Source organism: Malaya genurostris, chromosome 3 (genome assembly GCF_030247185.1).
Source record: "Malaya genurostris strain Urasoe2022 chromosome 3, Malgen_1.1, whole genome shotgun sequence".
In the NCBI taxonomy this organism is placed as follows: Eukaryota; Metazoa; Arthropoda; class Insecta; order Diptera; family Culicidae; genus Malaya; species Malaya genurostris.
In genome coordinates, this window is record NC_080572.1 from 199,015,283 (window position 1) to 199,036,623 (window position 21,341).

Consider the following 21,341-nt stretch of genomic DNA (forward strand, 5'->3'; position numbering starts at 1 on the left):
GGCAACTCTTCACACGATTGAATCAGTGCCATCAAAGAGAGACGGAAATCGTCGCAACAACAAAAACCCGGCATGGCTCATTTAACATAGAATCGACACCAGTGCGAGAGCGAATTTCTCTCGATGACATTTCTGAGAATCATAGGTTAGCACGCTGCTGTGGGGATCCTCTCTGAAGCAACAAACGGTCGCTTATTCTCGTTTCGCGATCTGATTCTGGACAGGCAGTTGATAATTGCGATAGAATCATTTTACTGTTGCTGCATATAAACTTTGTATAAGTTATGTCTATGAAAATGTATGTGAATGCTCCAAACAAGGGTTTTGAAATATTGCAACCTGGTATAAGAATCATCAAGTTGAATCATCGACTCGATTTTCTGCGATAATTGTCAACTTGTGATTCTCTCTTGGGAAATTCCACACAGCAACGATCATTATCAGACTGTAAATTTTCTTAAGGGCCGTGAAATACTCGGAGTATGAAGTGGAGCGAAGAAATGTAGAGAAATTCTCTCGCGGTTCATGCATTGAGAGACTCGAGTTCTTGTAGCATTTTCTACCGGATTGAAAATTTTGTATACAATATAGATAGCAATATAGCAGTTTCAGTCAAATTTTCGGCAATCACCAACACTCCCACTTAGAAAAATCGTTCAACGGTGGTCCTTCATTGGTCCAATATGTTGGATCATTGGTCCAATGAAAGTCCAATCAATCGTTCAACGGGAGGCCAACACGGGACCTTCGTTTGCCGATTTTGAAACAGACCGTTGAACCGAATGCCATTTTTTTCGTTCAACAAACCCGGCAGACAGAGGTCCATTTTTAACATGGGGAGTTGGAGCCCCGTTGGACTAGTTTTACTGCAGAATTTCTGAAGTTTTTTTTCACTTATTTGTTTAAACTAACAATACATACTTGCACAATATTTCTACTTCACGTAGAATAACAACAAATTTTCTTTCTATGTAAAGGTAACACTTAATTTTCACACTATTTTTGCAAGAGAAAAAACAACAAACCGTTCCAGCAAATTGAACGAATATTTCGTGCAATATGTCGTTCAACAAGCGCTCAAAAACCAACAAAATTGAACGGCCTACTGAGAGGGCTGTTTAGGATGATATTTTTTTTGATAATTCCATTGTGAAAAAGTCATTATATAGTGGTTTTCAGCTGGACATAGAATGCGACGGAATCATCGCAGAATTGCGAAGTAATGAGCGTCAGAACCACAGATGCCAGGTTTGCAGATTGGTATGTAAATTTGCAATTTCGGTTGTTAGCAAACTTTGCAATTAAGCAGACTTTTTTGCATATTTTCGAAGTTTTTATAAACAATCGTCCAATTTGATGACTTTTGCTATTACGTCGCCACCAGATTATTGTTTGGTTTTTCTCGACATAATTTTATATTTTGGGCTCGCATAAGAGCATTTCTAGTACGCAGATGCCCAAAAATTTTACCTGACATCTCTGCCAGAATATTGGACAGTTGTTTTAACCCATTCGCTGCCAGTTGTATTGAAATTAACTAGCATTAGAGCTACAAGAAAAATTAATCGACTGGTGGATTGAGATCAATTGCAGTTTCAACTGGTAATATTCCTTAGCGACAAGTAATATTTCATTGTTCATTGAAAGCATCAACAAATATATATCTGTCAAAGACGACCAACTTTTTAGAGTGGACGATTTACAATTATTTGTGATAGTTTATTTTTATAGTTAAAATCGACAATGTTTCGAATATAGCACGAGGTTTTTAAGACCAAGGCGTCGATTAATACAAAATATGAATGAAAAGGAAGCATACTAATCACAAAATAAAAAATATGTCAAATAAATAGCACACGCTTGAAAAAAAATCCGTGCAAGTTGTAGCCGATGGCAGATCACATACACATTATCAAAATGAATTCATTATGATTGAAGTTTAAATAATAATTATTCTGGTAAAAGAAATTTGTCGTTGTAACGGTCAATTTAAAAAATATATTTTCTGGTTCGTGGTCTCGAAGGGGTTGAATCGATGCGAATCACAGTTTTATTATCTTTGCGGCATTTTGTCGCTATCTTATCGCATCGCAATCTTTTTTAACCGACGGTGAAAATTACAATATCTTGGACTCGGATAAGTTCACTCGAATGAGTCAACTTCGTTGAAGAATTTCACACAGAGTCAAAGAATTTTGATAGCCGAGTCGTTCTACATTTTATCCGAATTCCACTAGGTCTCGGTCACCTTTTTTCAACTGTGTTGCTTATTTAGTAGGTTTGTTTTAAACAATCATGCATGTATTCTCTTTAACAGTTCTAAAAAAAAGATATATTTATAATAAAGGTAACGTATCTTTTTCCTATATATCAAACTATCGGAATTGGCTTTTATTGTGTCATAAATTTTACACTCATCAGCCGATATTGACCAAAGCTTTACATTTGTCTCTTGCAGTTTTGGATGTGGACGCTTTTGAACGGCTGCTCGGCCCATGTATGGACCTTATGAAGCGTAACATCGGGGATTACGAGTCGCAGCTGGTGAAAATCTTCGGCAGCAAAAACAACATATCTGACATCCGATAAGCGGTGTCACACAAAACTTCCCAAGTAGTAGTAGTAGAAGCAACTGGTACTACCCGTACTATTAGAAATCGCCCAACACAAACGTACACTACAGAATAGTACCAGGTAGTACAATTTAGTAGCAGTAACTGCCGTTAGCCGGAATGTATTTTATCTCTGACTAGAATCCAGTCGCGGGTGCTGGCTTTTGAGTTTGACATCCGAATACCATCGAAGAGCAACAGCAGCATAGCTCAAAGGTCCCTAACCCGGTAGGGTCTGGATAATCAAAGCCAGAGCGATTATACAGTTCGGCTACGGCAGAGCACCTCTCGTAAACGGACCGTCGCCGGAAGTGAATTGAGTAATGTTAGTAAATTTTAATATCGACGCAGCAGGTTGCCATCATTTTTTTGCGAGAAATTTGTAGTGAACTACTAGATTAGAGAAGGGATAGACAATTGCGAATTCGAGCGAAAGAGATATTTTATTATTGCCTGAGTGAGGTGACATTTCACTGAAACACTCTCACAGGAAGGAAGAGGGCGAATTTTGAACTTACCACCGTCGCCACCAGCATTAGTTTTCGATCAAATATGCCAGACAACTGATGAATCAAGATTAAATTACTAGATATTATATAACAAGCAAACATGCGGAGAAAGCTTTCATTTTTTTTTAGTTCTAGCTGTTTCCTAGAATGGAGTCATTGCCAAATATATGGAAAATTTTGAGATAAAAACAAAACTAAATGTGTTATAGCAGTAAACAATTGAAAACCACACAAAAAAAACCGTAACATCAAAAATATTGATAACAAAAACAGCAGATGATTGTAACTTGATGGTAATAATCAATAAAAAAAAAGTAAGTGGAATTTTTTGATCAAATATTCATAAATCAAGCAAATTACAACAAAAGCAAAATGTTCTAGTAAAAATAATGATAAAAAAAAGAAATTTATTACATAAGATGATCAATGCTGAAAACATGAAAAGAAAGTAATAAGCAAGATTTTAAATTATTTCTGTTATTTATTTGAATCTAAGAAGAAAAAAAACAATAAAAAAACACAAAAAAAGCAGTTTAACTAGCAGCAAAATGGTAGAATTAAGGGTACTTTAAACAGTGTTTAATATGAAAGTAATACATTATATCACCCTATAAGATAAATTAATAAGAAAAAAAATCTTCAGCAGAGATTTAATTTAAGGAAATTTAAGCAGAAATATATTTAAAACCTAGATATAAAAAAAAGAGACAAATATACTTTTTGGTAGAGCCATTAAGATGACACCGCGAGGAATGAAACTGATAAATGATAAGACTTGACGCTGCTTCAAAATATAGGGGAAACGAAATTAGAACAAAAGTATCAAGTATACACAAAGCTAGAATCTTCAAATGGTTAGACAATTAATCAATGTAGCGAGCGAAACTGCAGAATGAAGCGATAGCTTTTCCAATCTTCAAACAAGAGAAGAAGAAAAAAACACGGTAGCACACGTAAGCGCGCGTTACCGAAATGAATCATAGAAAGGTGTCATATCGAAGGTGGAGAGCAACTCAATGCAGTTTTATACATGTAAGCATACTTATAACTCCGCGCAAAGAAGTCATCCGGAATCGTCCGATGGCATCAGACACAATTATACAAAGACAAAAACAAACGCGAAATAGATCGTATCAATGTTCCTGAGAGAGAGATCGGCTGAAGAGCAGACATCTTCCAGAGGCAGTAGTTTTCCAACGGTCAATTCGGTGATTTTCGGCAGCTAGTGATAAACAAATTATTATGATTTCGTTACTTTTCCAAGTAAGCTCAAATGCGCACTGCAACTGCAAAGTAGATTTTTGTTTGTTAAGTTAAAAAAAATTAAATTCCAAAGTTCAAGGTAAAACGCACAGCCTGCCGGACTAAGAACGGTTTCAACTGAGTTAAGGCAAACTAGTGTAGTACTAGAATGAAAAACAATACAAACCACTCGGTAATACTTCACCATTGGCATTGGAAGAACGAAATATATTTTTTTTTTCAAGTATCAATTTGCGGTTGGATTGGATTTCAGTTTGCTATACTATCAGCACTGCGTTGTTACTCACAGACCCCAATCGGTATTCGATGCAGCACAACAACTTACCTCTCTCTCTCTTCCAGCGCCTTCTCTCAAAGGCTTATCCATCCATAAACAATCAAACGCTCTTAATCTCTCAATGCGAATTCTAGCAGGAGAGAAAAAAATCTAAAGCTAAATGTTACGTTAGGAGAAAAAAGGTAGCGTAGACGCGTTATTGAAAATCTTTACATGTGAACCAACTAACCAAGACACAAACTCTTTCGGACATATTTCACTGCAAATTGTAGACTTTTCATACTTTTGGAGAGATATATAACATGAGCTTACACACGTGTGTTTTTACCCTTGTAAGACAATATATACAACAACAAAACCTAGCAGAACGATCTATTACTACCATCAAAAACTACACCCACACACACTCACCCACACATACTTTATCCTCAACAACACACAAACGCACCATCATCGCTATAGTGACCTACTTCAAGCTTTTCTCCGATCAACAGTCTAGAAGTAGCGAACGGCGGTTCTGCACAAAAGAAAACACTTGTTACTTATTTCGGGAACAGCACGCCATTTCTTTCGATAAGAGCTTATAATTAGTTCTTAAGTTATTGAAGGGTTGATTGCAGTTACAATACTACCCAAACTATGGTAGAGAATATATTTTTGCGTAGAAAATGCTGGACATTTTCGTTTTTTTAAAGTAATCAGCTATTTTGACTGACTTGAAGCAGGAGAACGAAGTCATAGTCGTTCAAAATGAGAACCGAATGACGACAGAAGAGAAAGAAAACACAATTGCCCAGTAAAGCACTAGACAACATCAATAATTATGTAAACTTAGCAGCACTTATTGCTTTACTATTCTACTTTTATTAAATGAAGAACAAAAAACGATGTAATCATTAACGTTGAGTTTGATACCGATGTTTTGTGTCGATCATTTAAATAGTTTGCCTACATTGCCACGGAAAAAAATATCTATGTTTAACGTAAATATGAATATCAATATCCTAACGTGAAATAATATTACACAACATACACGTTTTACTTTCCCCAACTTCAAACGTATTAGCATTGCGTAACCGTAAATGGTTGTTTTCACTATTCATATCTAAACTCTTCGTTTGTCTATTGAAATTTCATTGCTAGCAAGATAGTGCATTACTTAGTAGACTTTTAAGCTATTGAATGATTACAAATGATTATACACAAACATACACACACATGCAAGCGCAAACTTTAATCAAGCCTGGAACACCGAGCAAAACTTGCGTATATACACAACTACACAACATTGATGATCAACAAAAATAAAACAACATTAAGATGGCGAAAAACTACAAACACACAAAAAGCATACTGTTACTGTCTCGTTATTGAAAGGTGTCGTATTAAGGTAGTAAACCAGAAGAATGAAATTACATATGGAAAACCACTTAAATTGCTCCTATCTAATTGATTGCGAGTAGAATCGAAAGAAATGTAACCACGGCCGCTGAAACTGATACCAAGACGATGTGCCACCCTGATGTGTCTGTTGATTCGATGGATCTCAAATGAGCTCATATTATCTGTATGTTTTGGAATGTCAAGAATACTGAAAATTTTCTCCTCACGGATAGATTTTAGTTCTTGGATTTGTCTCCCTACTTCTTGTCACTACAAGATCGGTAGTCTGTCTGAAGACTTTAGCATTAGCATTAGAGACCGCCCTTGTGTTGCTCTTTTCCGTTATTGATCTCCAAATCAAAGGCACAAATGTCCGAAAAAATGTGTTACTTAAGCCAATTTGTGCTTATTCCGATTCTGCTACTCCGTTATTGATCAGAATCAGGCCCGTACCCAGGATTGCTTATGTACCTAATTCTCGGTGTGCCTTTTACCGGCGTTTTTAACAGACACTTTAAATTTTTCCACTGGAACTGTTGTTATGGAGTATTCAAACAAAATTTGTGACTGTGCCCGAGTGAAGGTTATTGTATTACAATTGTTTACGTTTACTGTCATGTTATTTCTGTATCACAAGTCTAAGACCTTCTAAATATTTATATAGCACAACAATCCACAAGACTTGTGATGATGCCATATATTCTGAGATCGTTTACATTCCTACTTTCAATGACGACAATTCACTGCACAATAGTAGCACAACCGATTCGTGGAGAACGGAAAACATCTTTTTTACAGATAAATTAACGTTTGAGCACAGATAATAGTACGAGGGAGATCATCTACTTATCGTAATTTCAATCGCCAGCGGATTAAGACCATCGGAGACAATCAATGTTTCGTATGACCTCACACGAAATATTGATTGGAAATATTACGCAAATTCGATGTCTGAGAAACTGGAAACAACACAAGAACTTCCTTCGGAGGAAGAGTACACGTTTTTGGCTGCCTTGATTCTCGACTCCGCGATTCAAGCTCAGACGAAACGTGTACTCGGCGCGAAAACTAACATCCGTCCTCCCAATCCATGGTGGGACAAAGAGTGCTCATCACTGAACGCGGAAAGAACCTCAGCGTTCAAACAGTTTAGAGCCAATGGAACACCTGATAATTACCATAATTACGCAACGTTAGACACGCAAATGAAGAACTTAATTAAAGCAAAAAAACGCGGTTACTGGCGCCGGTTTGTTGACGGATTAACAAAAGAAACATCGATGAGCACTCTTTGGAACACAGCCCAACGAATGCGCAACCAAAACACCACGAACGAAAGCGAGGAATATTCTAACCGCTGGATATTCGATTTCGCTAAAAAGTATACCCAGACTCTGCTCCGGACCAGAAGATCTCTCGCGCCGCGACATCAAATACAAACGAAGCACTTTTTTCGATGGTAGAGTTCTCACTTGCGCTCTTGTCATGTAACAATAAAGCTCCGGGTTTAGACAAACTCAAATTCAACTTGTTGAAAAATTTTCCCGACTCTGCCAAAAGACGCTTATTGAATTTATTCAATAAGTTACTTGACTGGAGACAAGTAAAGCGCTATTCACACTAGGCCGTGACGTATCCGGAACGGGACTGCAACGTGCCGGGATTTGTTTGCAAAATATTCTCATCATTCCGTGTCGCTGCCGTTGCTATTAGTAACATACACAATCGTTGCATTTGATGTTTTTCTGTTCCTCACGAAAATGGCACATTTTTCCAACGAAGAATTGGCCGTAATTGCAATTGCTCTGAATGACGAAGATAATCAGCAGTTTAAAAACAAAAAAAGATTTGGGTGCACGAACTTTGGCGAAAAAGAGTAGTTGAGGGTGAATTCACCACCTTATATAAGCATCTGAATGTCAGAAGTCTGGTTCAACTCGCTGTTGAGTAAAATTCATCCGTACTTTAAAAAGCATGACACTACATTCCGATTAGCAGTGACTCCCCTAGAGATGCTGGCAGTTTGTTTATGATATTTTCATTGATTTGTTAACAAGATATCTTTGTAAATGTCAAGAAAACTCCAATCAAAAATTGTATAACGATCATTGAGATGGCTTATAGTTTGTGTTCGTCTCATGATTTCAGACATTTAGCAACAGGAGACACGCAAAAAACCATAGCATTTAGTTACAGACTTGGGGCTGTCTACCAGATTGTTCACGAGATATGTCGTGTAATTAGCGAAAAATTATCGATGATGCAATACCGAAACCAACAGAAGAACAGAAAGAAGATTACTAACGATTTTTGTGGAATTTTCCTCTATGTATTGGAGCCTTGGATGGAAAGCATGTGACAATTCAAGTACTTGCCAATAGTGTCTTTGAATCAACGCATGCTTTGACCATGCTTCGGACGTGTGTCGAAACAGACACGGGTACGACACGGTCTAGTAGGAATATTCACATGGAGCTGCATTAAACAAATTTGAAGCGTAACCCGGACAGGATCCGGTCCAGTCCCGTTTCGGATACGTCACGGCCTAGTGTGAATAGCGCTTAAAGGTTACACTAAGCGCACATGACCGTGTTTGATTTTTATTTTTATTTTTATTTTACGTTCCGTCTTCGATTCAACAGTACATGGCAGTTCATGTTGAACAACCACGCCACTTAATGATTAAATAATGTTGTTATATGATGATCGACAAAACGTACAAGTCTCCGAACAATGGGGGGAACTTACCAAATTAGTCGATTTAAACCGCAGAAAAAAATTTATCAGACTAGAGCTGATTAACACATGGATCAATAAGTCCGGATACCATTTTTTAATCCATTGTTTCGCTTGCACGGTGTTTTTACCCATTAAAAACAATGTTTTATCAAAACACGAAACTCGGTTTTTTCCATTTTTTAAACAAACTATAAAACGACTTTACTCCAACCTCGATAACTCAGCTGTTTCTGGTCGGATCGACTTAAAATTTAGACCCGTTTCAAGCAAAAGTTAGTACTCTAGAAAGACGTGGTTACTGGTTTACTACGAGCGCCATCTCTGCTTTAGTCTCGGGACTTATTGATCCACGTGTTACAACATCTTTTTCCTTTCAAAAAATTGAAAATCACTTCACGTAAAAATCTTGAAACTTGAAATTGATCGCTCGGAGTTTCATTCCGAACGGACGAATTCGCTTATATTGATCAATATTATAATGAAAAACAGGAAAGGCTTTACGTAGATTCATCAACCAACCAGGTTGCGCATGCTCTTTCTGTACAACTGAGTCGTACAGTTATTTTTAAAACTGCACTGCCATTCAACTGTTCGAGCGTCCAGTACGGTAAAGTAGATATTTTCAAAGAACAATTTTTCATTGAAACGAAAGTAATTGAAAAACATGTCCCGTAATGCGGTTCTGTCCCGGATGGAAACCGTCTGTGCTGAGGTAATGGATATGCCGGAGATTTTTCTCGATGATGACGAAGATGAAACTGATGAGAACGATGAAATGGATGAGCAGGATGATGAATCAGTGGAAAACATTCCAGCAGACACAGCCGAAGATGACGAGACGGCGGAAGATGCAGAAAATTCCACCCATAGTGATACTAAAAGAAACCGCACAGACAAAGATAAAGGGGTGTCTGTTAAGGTAGGAGCAAAGGAGTGGCACGATTATCAATTTTCCAAAAAAAAATTCTTTCAATTTTTCGTTGAAAAGGTTAACTGCGAAGATAAAAAGCAGAAGCGCTATGCTAAATGGATAACACGAGCACTAAAGGCAGCAGTGAACCCTATTGGTAATCATCGTACACTTGGCTTAGTTGTTCAACTAATATTAACCCTTCGCCAGCTTCTAGATTTAATCTGAATCTCAAAGTGAATCTTGATCTGAATGTGGCCAACAAAGGTAAAACTGATAAAGAAGCAGACGAACAAGGCAGTACCAAACCCAGCGAAAGTAACAAAAACAAGCCTTCTCCAGAACAATTGAAAAGGCGGGCCGAATTGGTTCGAATAAAAGAGGTGAACCATTATGTTCATTTCATTTACTAAATTACCAATTTATTGCTTCGTTACAGCTTGAAAAAGAAAATAAATATCTGGAAAAAGTGTTTCGAAAAATCGTTTCAGGTAAAATTGAAGATCATTTCAAGAGTTTGCAAGCATTTTTTAGAAGGTCAGAAAGGATGGTATTCCATGTTTTGATGTCTTGCATTAATTCAATATGTCATTTAACATTGAGTTAGACACATATCAACATGATATCAAAATACTACTATAAATTATGTCATTGAATCACGACAAAAAATTGCAAATATTTGCATAGCACATTTTCTAATAATCATGGGCATTTCGCCCGCGAACGGCTCAAAAAAACTAATTCTTCTGAAAGAATGAGTGAGCAGATGTTCTATGGCATGGAATGAAAAATTTGATTGAACAATTTATGATTGTTGACGTATACACAGGAGAGTTTAAAAAAATGAATGATCGAAATCAATTTTTAACACTAATAGTTGAAAGAAGATGAAGACTATAGTCGTTATAACAACAACTTTCATTGCGTTATTTTTATCACGTTTCCGTAGAAAAAAAAGGAAATTAATACGAATTTTCAAAGTTATACGGCTTTTTATGCGAATTTTGAAAGCTATAAGTTCATTTTCAAGTCGACTCTCTGAGACTATGGAAATTTTATTTTTTCGGGATAGCATCACCGTTTCATAAATTTTGAACACATCTGGCAACCAATTTTTTTCTAGGTTTTGCGGTTTTTATGCGAATTTTCGAAGTTGGATGTGGATTTTGTATGCGGTGCGTCCTCCCGCATAAAAAAGACTTCAGTATACAGTTGAATGAAAGAACGGCTCAGGAAAACTTTTTCTTTCGGTAGAATTGTTGGGTTCTGAACAATTCTTTAAACAGTATCGTTTTTCCCCTCTCTTGACACAACAGAAATTACATAGGATCTCGAATTTGACAAATGTCAATAGTTATTGAAATAATCAGTAAAAATTTAGCTGTTTACTCGACAAAAATCTAAAAGAGTTTGTTTTAATGTTTTGTCAAAAATCAAAAAAGGCCACGGCTAAGGTTTCAGCGAACTGCCGTAAAGCCTCCCGTCAGGATTGGACGAAAATGTGTTCCATTGAACTTAGTTCAATCACAGAATATACAGGCTCGCATATGAAATGTGCGTACAGTTTGTTCAAGCAGCGTGGTGAATACTTCCAGATGTCGTCGCGATCCACGACGTAAAATACACTGGTGGCGTAGTAAGACAGGTTTGGTTGTGTTGGTAATTTTCTCACGAAATTAAGTATGGCGCGCCGGGATTCAAGCATGTAAACATAAACAAATGACCATTTCAGATCGGGATTTCACTTCTATTTTTTTTTTTTTTTATATCATTTATTTTACCCCGGCTTTAACCATGTTGGTCGTTTACCGGGTAGATTTCACTTCTAAGTTACTCCAGTTGTCGCGCAGCCTGGCGAATCTTTGGCACTAATTGAAAATCTGGACATTTTTTCTTCAAGGGCTTCCAAGGTAACGTCGAAATATAGAAAATTTTACACACATCCAATTCTGTTCATTTCGTTGGAGGAAGGATTTGGCGGATCGCACTGTGGTATCTATTACAGTTATTATGAATAATGGAGTGATTGTGCTGTGGGTGGCATTTCAAATGCAGGTGATGAAAACGATTGAAACGGAACAAAACACCGCATTTCACTGCCAATATTTTCGCAAACAGAACCAACTCTAAATATTTTCATAAAAGCAACTCCCGAAACGTCATTTGTTTATGTTTTTTCTTCTTCACGTCTCTCTGTTATTCCAAAATAAAATGACAACCGCACTAACACATAGAAAAAAGTGATCACCAGGTATTTTACATCGTGGTCGCGATCGACACTATGTTGAATCATAAATCAAATAAACATAGATTTTCCAGTGTAATAGTAATGTAGTTGAGCAACCCGTGACACCAAAAGCACCGTCTGGTGGAGAATGGGTGCGTAAATGCTCCTAAAATGCATGCAAAAAGTTGCCTGCGCATTTAACACAACCACAGTAGCTAATGGAAAAAAGTACACCCGTTTGTCACTAGAGGTGCTGTTAGTGTCACCAAACAGTGAGAAATCTATGTTTATTTGATTTATGGTTGAATGCAGCATTCACGAATTTTTTTTATTTTGCTGTTGATAAAATGACTAGTATTTTTTTTATTCCGGTTGAATACGCGTGTTATTCAAACGACAGCAAAATAATTTGTCTTTTACATTCAGGGAAATTTGTAGTTGTAGTTGAACTATTATTATAACAGGCGGGAGAATTTTGTTATCGTAACGAAGCGTAGTGGAACGTTTTGAAAGCTTGTAGCGAACAGTAGTGCAGTAGTGCAGTAGTGTTTCCAACGTATAGCAAATCTGAAATTTACACAGGATTTTGAAAAACTTTGTTCGAGCTTGTATAATCTGCACACTTAGAAAAAATTGTGTAAATTTACGTTTCTATAGATGTACATAAAAGGAGCGTCGCAATTCACTTAAATTTAAGTTTATTTATTTATTTATCTATTTACATCTCAAAGAAATAGTTGCACTATTTATGTACCATTTAATTCCACTATTTCACTGTCACGTTATTACATTTTCAGAAAGTCACTATACTTTAATGAAGCATAACAAACGTTACAATTCAGATACGTGTATTTCGGAGTGTTATTTACATCCTTCTTCAGTGTATCGGTTTTATAAGTTTGTTTGAAAGAATGCTGTAATGCTGCTCCTTTTATACGAAATGTCTTATTGTCAACGGGTAAAAACAGGTAGTATTTTCCGAATCTATTTGTATCTTATGTGTCGGTAATAACTTGAATAGCCAGGAGGGCTTATTTCCTTGGTCACGATTTAATAAAGAAATGGAGTTATTTTTGAAGATTTCTAAACTTTCTAAATTTTCTCTTTTATTGCAGCATCTCTCTTAAGGGGTAAGGTCAGCATTCTCTGAATCATATGGTGGAAAGCTGCCATTTTGTGTTGGTGGGAATGACTAGAAGTATATGGTATGAGGTATACAAAATCTCGTGTTCTCATTGTGATAAAATATATATTGGACAAACAAAGAGAACTCTAGACATCCGTTTCAAAGAGCACGTCGCTGAAATAGCGAAAGCATCTAAAGAATTAGAGAAAGGACTACCACATCATTTCAAGTCGAAAGTAGCTGAACATGCCATTTCTGAAGATCATGAACTCACAACCAACGACATAAATATCATAAGACAAATTTCCAACCCATGGAAATTAGACACAGCCGAAAGTTTAGAAATCTTCAAAAATAACTCCATTTCTTTATTAAATCGTGACCAAGGAAATAAGCCCTCCTGGCTATTCAAGTGATTACCGACACATAAGATACAAATAGATTCAGAAAATACTTAATCTCTTAATCTCCCACTTCTTCAGTTTGTTACCCTCCGCTGACAATCAAACTACTGTCCTACGAAAATGATTGTCCATAAACTAGTATAACCTACAGAGTGAATCAGTACTCAGATCGCTTAGGCCATGTCTGAGAAAACAAAGTGAGGTACTTCCGAAACCGGTACAATCGAAGTCGGTTCGAGAAAAGCTACTGGGATCCATTTATGAGTCTATGGCTTCGGTCGTTCATCGAAAACCGGGAGCCAGGAAGGCCGAAATTAATTTGTCAGGTCGTCTACTGACAATGACTACCGATTGGAATAGTTTTGAGACGAGTTTAGAAATTATTTTACGTTTTTTACATCGCCGCTTTTAACGACGGTATACATGTTTGAACAATCTTCACCTCGTAATTCCGCAACCCGAGGTCGGATTCGGACGAAATTCAGGAATTAAATATGGGACTATAGAATCATCCATTTTAACCTGAGTTTATGCAAATCGGTGAAGCCATCGCTGAGAAAAGTTAACGAGATCCATTTTGGAGTATATAAGCACTATTTCCGGTGCTTCCGGAATCAGAAATCGGTAATCAGGATAGCCGAAATAGATTTGTTAGGTTGTCTACTGACAATAGCTACCGATTGGAGTAGTTTCAAGGCCAGATTAGAAATTGTTTTACGTTTTTTTGTTTCGCCCCTTTAAGTGACGGTACCGAATTTTAAACAATTTTTCCCAATAATTCCGGAATTTGGGAGTTTTATTTGGCACTATGAGACCTTTCATTTGAACCTAAGATTGTTAAAATCGGTCACGCCATTTGGAAAACTCTTAGTTACTTATTGAATAAAAATCCCTGAAATTGTAATTTTATAAAGAAATTGCAAATTTGAAAATCTGTTTTATTTTCATACCACGTGCAGAGAACTGTCATAATAGCTTTGAAAAATGTATAATCATTTTTGTTTCCACAGAGTATACAGGCATGAAAACAAAACTTGCGGAAAAAGAGGAAAAGTTAGACGAGGTAAGTAAACAGTGCTAGGTTATGTGCCGGTACAACACTGTGTATAGACATTGATATTCTACCACACATTGAGATGCATGTTTCAATGCTTTTCCGGCTTAGTACTTCTACAAACCGGCGTAAAGGAGTAAATATAAGCGTCCTTTCAACAGACCGTGTCGGCTCAGAAATAAATCAATCTTCAGATCAGCAACACCATCGCACGGTATCAGATTTAACTTATCATGTCAAATGTATAGGTGTACAGTGCTGCTTATTTCACGTGCACGAGTTCAATACACCAATGGGGAGCGCCCTGTTCGCAAAAAAGTATGTCTTTTATGATTTGTTCGTGAGAGCTTAATATCTTGGCAATAGGGCTATTCTACCAATAGTCATTTAATTATTATAGTCGTCATATTTTTTTGCCGATTACTCGACTTTCAATCGAAGAATTCTGTATGAAATGTTTAAAAAAGACGAATGTAACAATGAGAGATTCTCTTTCAGCAATCCTTCACTCCAATTATTTACCTATAATAATAACTAAAGCTATCATCTTTGAATCTGCACTGAAGAAATCACCGAAAAAAGCAGGAATATTTCGCAATAATCGAAAGAGAAAGTAAATAAAGAGAACCTCTCATTGTTACATTCGTCGTTTTGAACATTTTATACAAAATTGTGATAAAATCGGAAATCTTGACCTCGGTTCTCAAAGGAAATGCCGCAGCAAAAATAGTTCATTATTGCAACGCGAAAATTTGAAGTACGCCTTTACGACCTTAACTTAACTATCCATCAGCACTCAACGGAAAACGTTAGATGATGAGTTGGGAAAGAATTCAAAAGTTTTCTTCAAAGATAGGACTCGAACCTTCTCACCTTCTCCTGGAGCTTCTGAAACTGTTCTTTAAATTTCTTAAAAAACGTCCAATTTAATGACTTTGTTTGGTTTTCTTATCAAATTTTAAATTTTTGGCTCACATACCCGCATACGCATGGCTGCCAGCTGGAAAAATATGGCTGGCAGACATTCTGGTGACCGACTGCCTCACCGCTGCCAGAAATACAACTCAAACGATACAACCGTATCCACCAGGATTATTCCACATTGAAATCTTTGACATTTTCAGCGAAGGTGAGAAGATGAAAACGCTCGGCTAACTTGGATACAGGCGACTTTGTTTTGTCAAATTGGATTTGAAAACCGTCACTGAATCAATTTTGGTAGCCTTCTGGTGGCCATGGCTGCCCAGGTAGCCAAAACGCTATGCGGGTAGGAGCATTTCTAGTACGCGGACGCCCAAAACTTTACCTGGCATCTCTGCCAGAATATTGGATAGTTATTTTAACCTCTTCGCTGTCTGTTGTATTGAAATTAACTAGCATTAGAGCCACAAGAAAAATTAATCAACTGGTGGATTGAGGTCAATTGCAGTTTCAACTGGTAATATTCCTTAGCGACAAGTGTCATTTCATTGTTTATTGAAAGCATCAACAAATATATATCTGTCAAAGATGACCAACTTTTTGGAGTGGACGATCTACAATTTTTTGTAATAGTTTAACAGCACGCCTAAAAAAATCCGTGCCAGTTCTATCCGATGGCAGATCACATACGCATTATCAAAATGAATTCATTATGATTGAAGTTTGCTTAATAATTATTCTGCTAATAGAAATTTGTCATTGTAACGGTCAATTTAAAAAATAAAAAATATAGCTATCTTTTTGCATCGCAATCTTTTCTAACCGAAATTACAATACATTTCTGTATAAAATGTTAATTACGACCTAAGTAACAAAAGTAAACGAACCGAGATTTTTATTGCATTTTGTTAGGAATGTCCTAAAACACGCACTACCCGAACTATAAATTCACTCAAAAATCTGTCAACACATTTGACGTATGTCGAAATCAATGAAAAGTAATCATTAATGCTTCTTTCGTCAATTGGCAATGTTTTGACCAATGTACCAAAGCATAAACAAAAGTGTATGCGAGGATCTACGACAAAATAGTTTTCCACGAAAAAGCAGATCTAGTGTGATATGAAAGTGAGACTTGCTGTAGAGTTGAAGATATTCAATGGGATCGAGTTGCTATTAAGCTTGTTGAAAAATATGCTGGTTAATTTGGAAAGAAACTGATTTGTTTCCAATCGTAGAAACCGTTATGAATTCCTTGTCAAACAAAAGCGAAAGTTATCAAAACACACTAAAAACGAGTCGACTGTCATTTTTTTCCACTTGACATGCAAAACTAGCTCTTAATAATGTTTTCAAGCAAAACTGGCTTTCACACAAGTGCGAGTAACAAAACGACGAATAAACACTGTGACTTTCGCAAAACGACGTAACTAACAGAAGCAAAACGACTTATGTGTCAAGTCAACCAGGAAAAAACGACCTATCATACTGTCCAATGTACATGATCAAATTACAAAACGACGTAAGTATCGTTTATGCCTAAAAGTTATCTTTGTAGTTGAAAATTGTGAATTAGTCACTACGATACGTTGAAATTGGATGATTTAGTGAAGAGATGAAGTTGTTTCAATTACTCATTTTTAAATAGGATTTAAAATTGTGCGATTATTTTTCAACATCGCTCTTCTCGGTTCAGCTGAAATGTTACATTCATCGTTTTGAACATTTTATGCAGATTTGATCAAAGCAAACCTGTCAGAGCGAAAGCGATGCGTTATCGCGATCGTTATGCGTTATCGCATTGAATCGCTTCGCTTCACTCCGCTTTCCGCGCTCACTCTGACATCAACCTAAGGTGAACTGAGTTGACGTTTTCTTTATGTGGATTGTTTTCTTGCAGAACAGTTCCACGACGGCATGACTACTAATTGAACACAGATGAACATACAGAAGTTGTCATTTTATTGGCAAAATGACTTCCCCGGTTATTTTTTTAATGCGAAATTCGATAACTCTACGGTTATTTTCTTCAATGCAAATTTCGAATTCAATTGTTACTTTTGTTAGTCCATTAAGTGCTAAATAATTTTACAGGTTCCTCAACGAAACAGTTGCAAGATGTCAAAAAAGCATTAGAATTCCATTTACACTAATTAAATTTGACTGGCCATTTTTGCCCCCATTTACATATTTTTAATTTCGCGGTCGTACACTCCGAGTCAGATCGCGTTCGTATAGGTGGGGATTTGTACCTCAAACTATATGCGTTTTGTATCTTTCAAATAGTACATAAAATTACGAGCTGAACCATTTTCTGTGCTATTTTTTTCGTAAGTCCATTTTAGTACTACTACTAAGAAAGAACTATTTTTTGCGTTTTCACCCCGGGTTCCCTAATTGTAGATAAGTTCCACAAAAATTGGGATGTGCTTTATCCGATTGATCTATGCTGTATTATCTTAGCTCAACAAGAAAATTCACCGTGAAATAAAATTAAAAGAACATTTTTTATTTGGTATATCACATAATCTAGCACTGCAAACTGCAGACACTGAATGTAATTAAACATTTTCAAAACATTGCAAATTTACTAAATTAAACTTCTATACATTCTATTCAGCATCAACTAAAACTAACCGGCTTTGAATCCAAGAATGAACAGTTGAGTATAGGTAAGATCAACAGCTTTAAATTTTAGTGACTATCAATGATATGACATATATTCGATTCTATTTCTAGAGAACAGTTCACTTCAGGAAAAAATGGCGAACGCGCTAGCTAATAGCACGGACATGCAGCAGCAAGTTTTTAAGTTGCGAAACGATTACTCTCACATCAAAAATGAGCTAGAATCGTCAAAAAAACAAATCAGTATTAAAACAGACGAGTTAAAAAATCTACAAATGAAATTAGCGGAGCTAGAGAAGCAATGTAAGGGTTTAAACTTTCTCTATACACTTTTCTTTACGCTTCGTCTTAGACTCGTCAGTGCACAACAGCTAATGTTGAACTGTTATGCCACCTAGTAGTTCAACATAAACCGCTAAGCAGACGTAAAGTTAATGCTATTTGCAAAACACTTTCTTTATGTATTTTAACATAAAATGAACAATTTTATAAATACACTGTTTACTTTTCAGATAATGATGAAACACGCAACGTACAGGCAAAGTTGTCTGAAGCACTTCATGAAGTATAAAATTTCAATTGATTCTTAGTTCAAAAACTACATCCATGATTATTGCAGAAACAAGTCATATTAACTTCAAAGGAAAGCGAAATCGTTCGCCTGACTGAGCAGCTACGACTCGTGCAGGATGAAAAATCTCAATCAGAATCAAAATACCAGGCAGCGCTGCAGGAACACATGCAAAATAGAACACAAATGGAGCTAAGAAACGTAGAGCTGATGCAACGTAATCGGGAGCTGAATTCCTTTGTTAATAGGTCCTGAGAAGATAAAGCACATTTACTCGGTGATTTGAACGTTTTATTATTTCCAGGGAAGCACCACAAACGGATAACCAAACCACCAAGGAGCAAGCTTTGGCATGCACTTACTCGTGTCCCATATGCCAAAGTACATTCAAATATTTTAGTGATCTACAAATTCATACGGAAAATTGTGGTACTTGACTTTTATTAAAAAACATGAATTTACGTGTCAATAGTTGTTATGTTTTCTATTTAGTACATAAAGCATTTCATCATAAACAGTGAAAAATATTGCCGAACTGAAACCAACTTTTAACAAACCTGGACTAATTCCTTTATAAAGCCCCCGAACTCCTTCTTCACATGCAGTCTTGTGCATACACTGTAACATGTTACTGCAGACGAAGTGCTGTCCAAATGTCTGTCTGCCCTTGGAGAATCCCTGAATTTGTAATCTGTGCTTGGTTAAATCCAACGGATAAAGGAGAAGTTTTGTACAAATTCCAGAAAGGGCACCACATCCAAGTAATTCTATGGGAGCTAGCATTGCCTCCGAAGGCATGTCTTTGATCCTTTTTGTTACATTTCCAAACAAGTTATAAAACATAAACTGCCCACCAGTTAGTGGTGCGCTCTGGAGTATGGCCGGCCCAAGTCCGCGATACAATCCTCGAATGCCTTCTTGATAGCGGATTTGCTCGAACGCATGCAACGTGTTCCGGTAAATACCGACTGAGTCCTGAGCCACAAATCTCGTTCTTATGACATCTAATGGCATCACGATCAACGTGGCAAACGATCCACTGCCAGCTCCACACACGAAATTTCTCGTACGGTCATGACCCTCGAATAGGGTGGATTCACGCAAGACCCGATTAAATCGTTCATAAAATGCGAACTGAGTTAGGCCCTGCATCATCGACAGCATTTGAGCAGCAACGTGACCCTTCCAGAAGGCCATTACACCTTCTTCGGCGAAGATTCTAACCACGGTCTGCGGTATGGTGCGATATTTGGAAGACCTCGATATGACATCGATCGGTTCTACTTGAAGCTGTAAGCGAATCTTCACCACGTCCAACGGTTGGCAGATCATTCGAGTGAAGCAACCTGCAATGCCACCTGAAACACCGGAATACTTTATCTGAACTTCTTTTGGAAGATCCATTCAGACACTGAAGCACAGTTTGGAGAAGAAACAAAACCCGACACGTCAAGCAGAGACCAGACCAATCAAACATTGACATGTTTCAGACAGATTTGTTAGAAAAATCACAATAGAAAACCAGCAACCATTGAAAAATCTCCATGCATACGCCTAAAATGCAAATTCGTGGTACATTCGGAAAGTAAGGTTTGTTCGCTTATATTACTTATTCGTGTATGTACGTGCAATGTTCAATGTTTGTCTATCTATGCGTGCAGAAAACAATGTCCGCGATAATCGATGCCTCCGTCAGTAATCGAAGCTAGCGCAACATAAAAAAAACTTTCTAAAGGATTTAGCTACTGAATTTCTTTGAACATTATGTCTAGTTTACGCACATAGTTACTAGTGAAGGAAATGGGAGCTTCTATGAGGCTAAAGAAGAAACGTGGAGTTACGTAAAAAGCGTTTACGTGAAAATTAATGCAGATCCGTAGTAAAAAAGTGTTCAAATATTGCCAATGTTTTGATTCTTTAGACTCTAGCGCTAAACATTTTGACATGAACTTTTTGCTCACACACTGATACACTGAGGTCTCTTTTTACGCGGGAAATATGCACCGCATAAAAAAACGGCGTAAAAAATTCGTAACTTCAGAAATCAGAATTTTTTTCCGATGCCAAATGTCTTAAAAATGCATGAAACGTGTAATCCAAGAAAAAAATTTTTGAGAAAAAAATACACTGAGCCGCGTAATCAAACTGCATAAAAAACCGCGTAAAAAAGACCTCAGTGTATTAGTACAAATTCCATAGGCCGTTCACATCAGGGATACCAGGTTACATTTTTAAGCCAATTTTCAAGAGTTCATGCAATCAAACTGTTGCAGTGTCAGTGGAAAAATATCACTTTTCGCGAGTAAAAACTGAAGTCAAATACTCTAATGTCGTTTTCGCTTGATGCCAAACCTAACCCTGTTTCCACTCTAACTGCTGTCAAACCGTTTGTTTGAACCCAGTTTCGAACCTAGTTTCAACGTTGTTGAACTGAAAATCGAGTCAGTTTCGAACCTGGTTTTTATATCAGGTTTGCTCAAACCCTCGTTGCTAAGTGCGAAAACAACACAGTTTCGTGAAAAATGTTTGTTTGATGAAACTACCCTGGGTCAGTTTCAGTTTTTTCAAGCGAAAACGACATAAGTTTTCTCGAGCGAAAACGACATAAAGATGTAAATTGCAAAAATGTCCAATCAACATTTGATAAGTAAAATCCATAAATATCTGCAGCGTTAATCATGAATCTGTAAATTCATAGATCAATCTGCATATGTGGC

General features: G+C 36.8%; 3 protein-coding genes across 5 annotated transcripts in view; 2 read left to right on the forward strand and 1 right to left on the reverse strand.

Annotated features, from left to right (window-relative positions):
* LOC131437800 (cAMP-dependent protein kinase type II regulatory subunit) overlaps nt 1–6,096 on the forward strand; it is a 277,219-nt gene extending 271,123 nt beyond the window's left edge. For all 3 annotated transcript variants that reach the window (XM_058607383.1, XM_058607384.1, XM_058607385.1), the window contains one exon: nt 2,459–6,096. In XM_058607383.1, the coding sequence (XP_058463366.1) occupies nt 2,459–2,589 (131 nt within the window). In that variant the 3' untranslated portion in view covers nt 2,590–6,096. The remainder of the gene's footprint in view (nt 1–2,458) is intronic.
* Nucleotides 6,097–9,262: 3,166 nt separating this feature from the next.
* Nucleotides 9,263–19,160, forward strand: LOC131437511 (paramyosin-like). Its single transcript, XM_058606908.1, has 10 exons — nt 9,263–9,702; nt 9,772–9,850; nt 9,904–10,076; nt 10,133–10,184; nt 14,461–14,513; nt 18,046–18,097; nt 18,165–18,356; nt 18,566–18,618; nt 18,673–18,872; nt 18,929–19,160. The coding sequence occupies exons 1-10, from the start codon at nt 9,448–9,450 to the stop codon at nt 19,059–19,061; spliced, it is 1,242 nt and encodes a 413-aa protein (XP_058462891.1). The 5' UTR covers nt 9,263–9,447; the 3' UTR covers nt 19,062–19,160.
* On the reverse strand, nt 19,090–20,028 carry LOC131434164 (mitochondrial thiamine pyrophosphate carrier-like). The gene has a single exon (XM_058600813.1). The coding sequence runs from the start codon at nt 20,026–20,028 to the stop codon at nt 19,090–19,092; it is 939 nt and encodes a 312-aa protein (XP_058456796.1).
* Between the last annotated feature and the right edge of the window lie 1,313 nt (nt 20,029–21,341).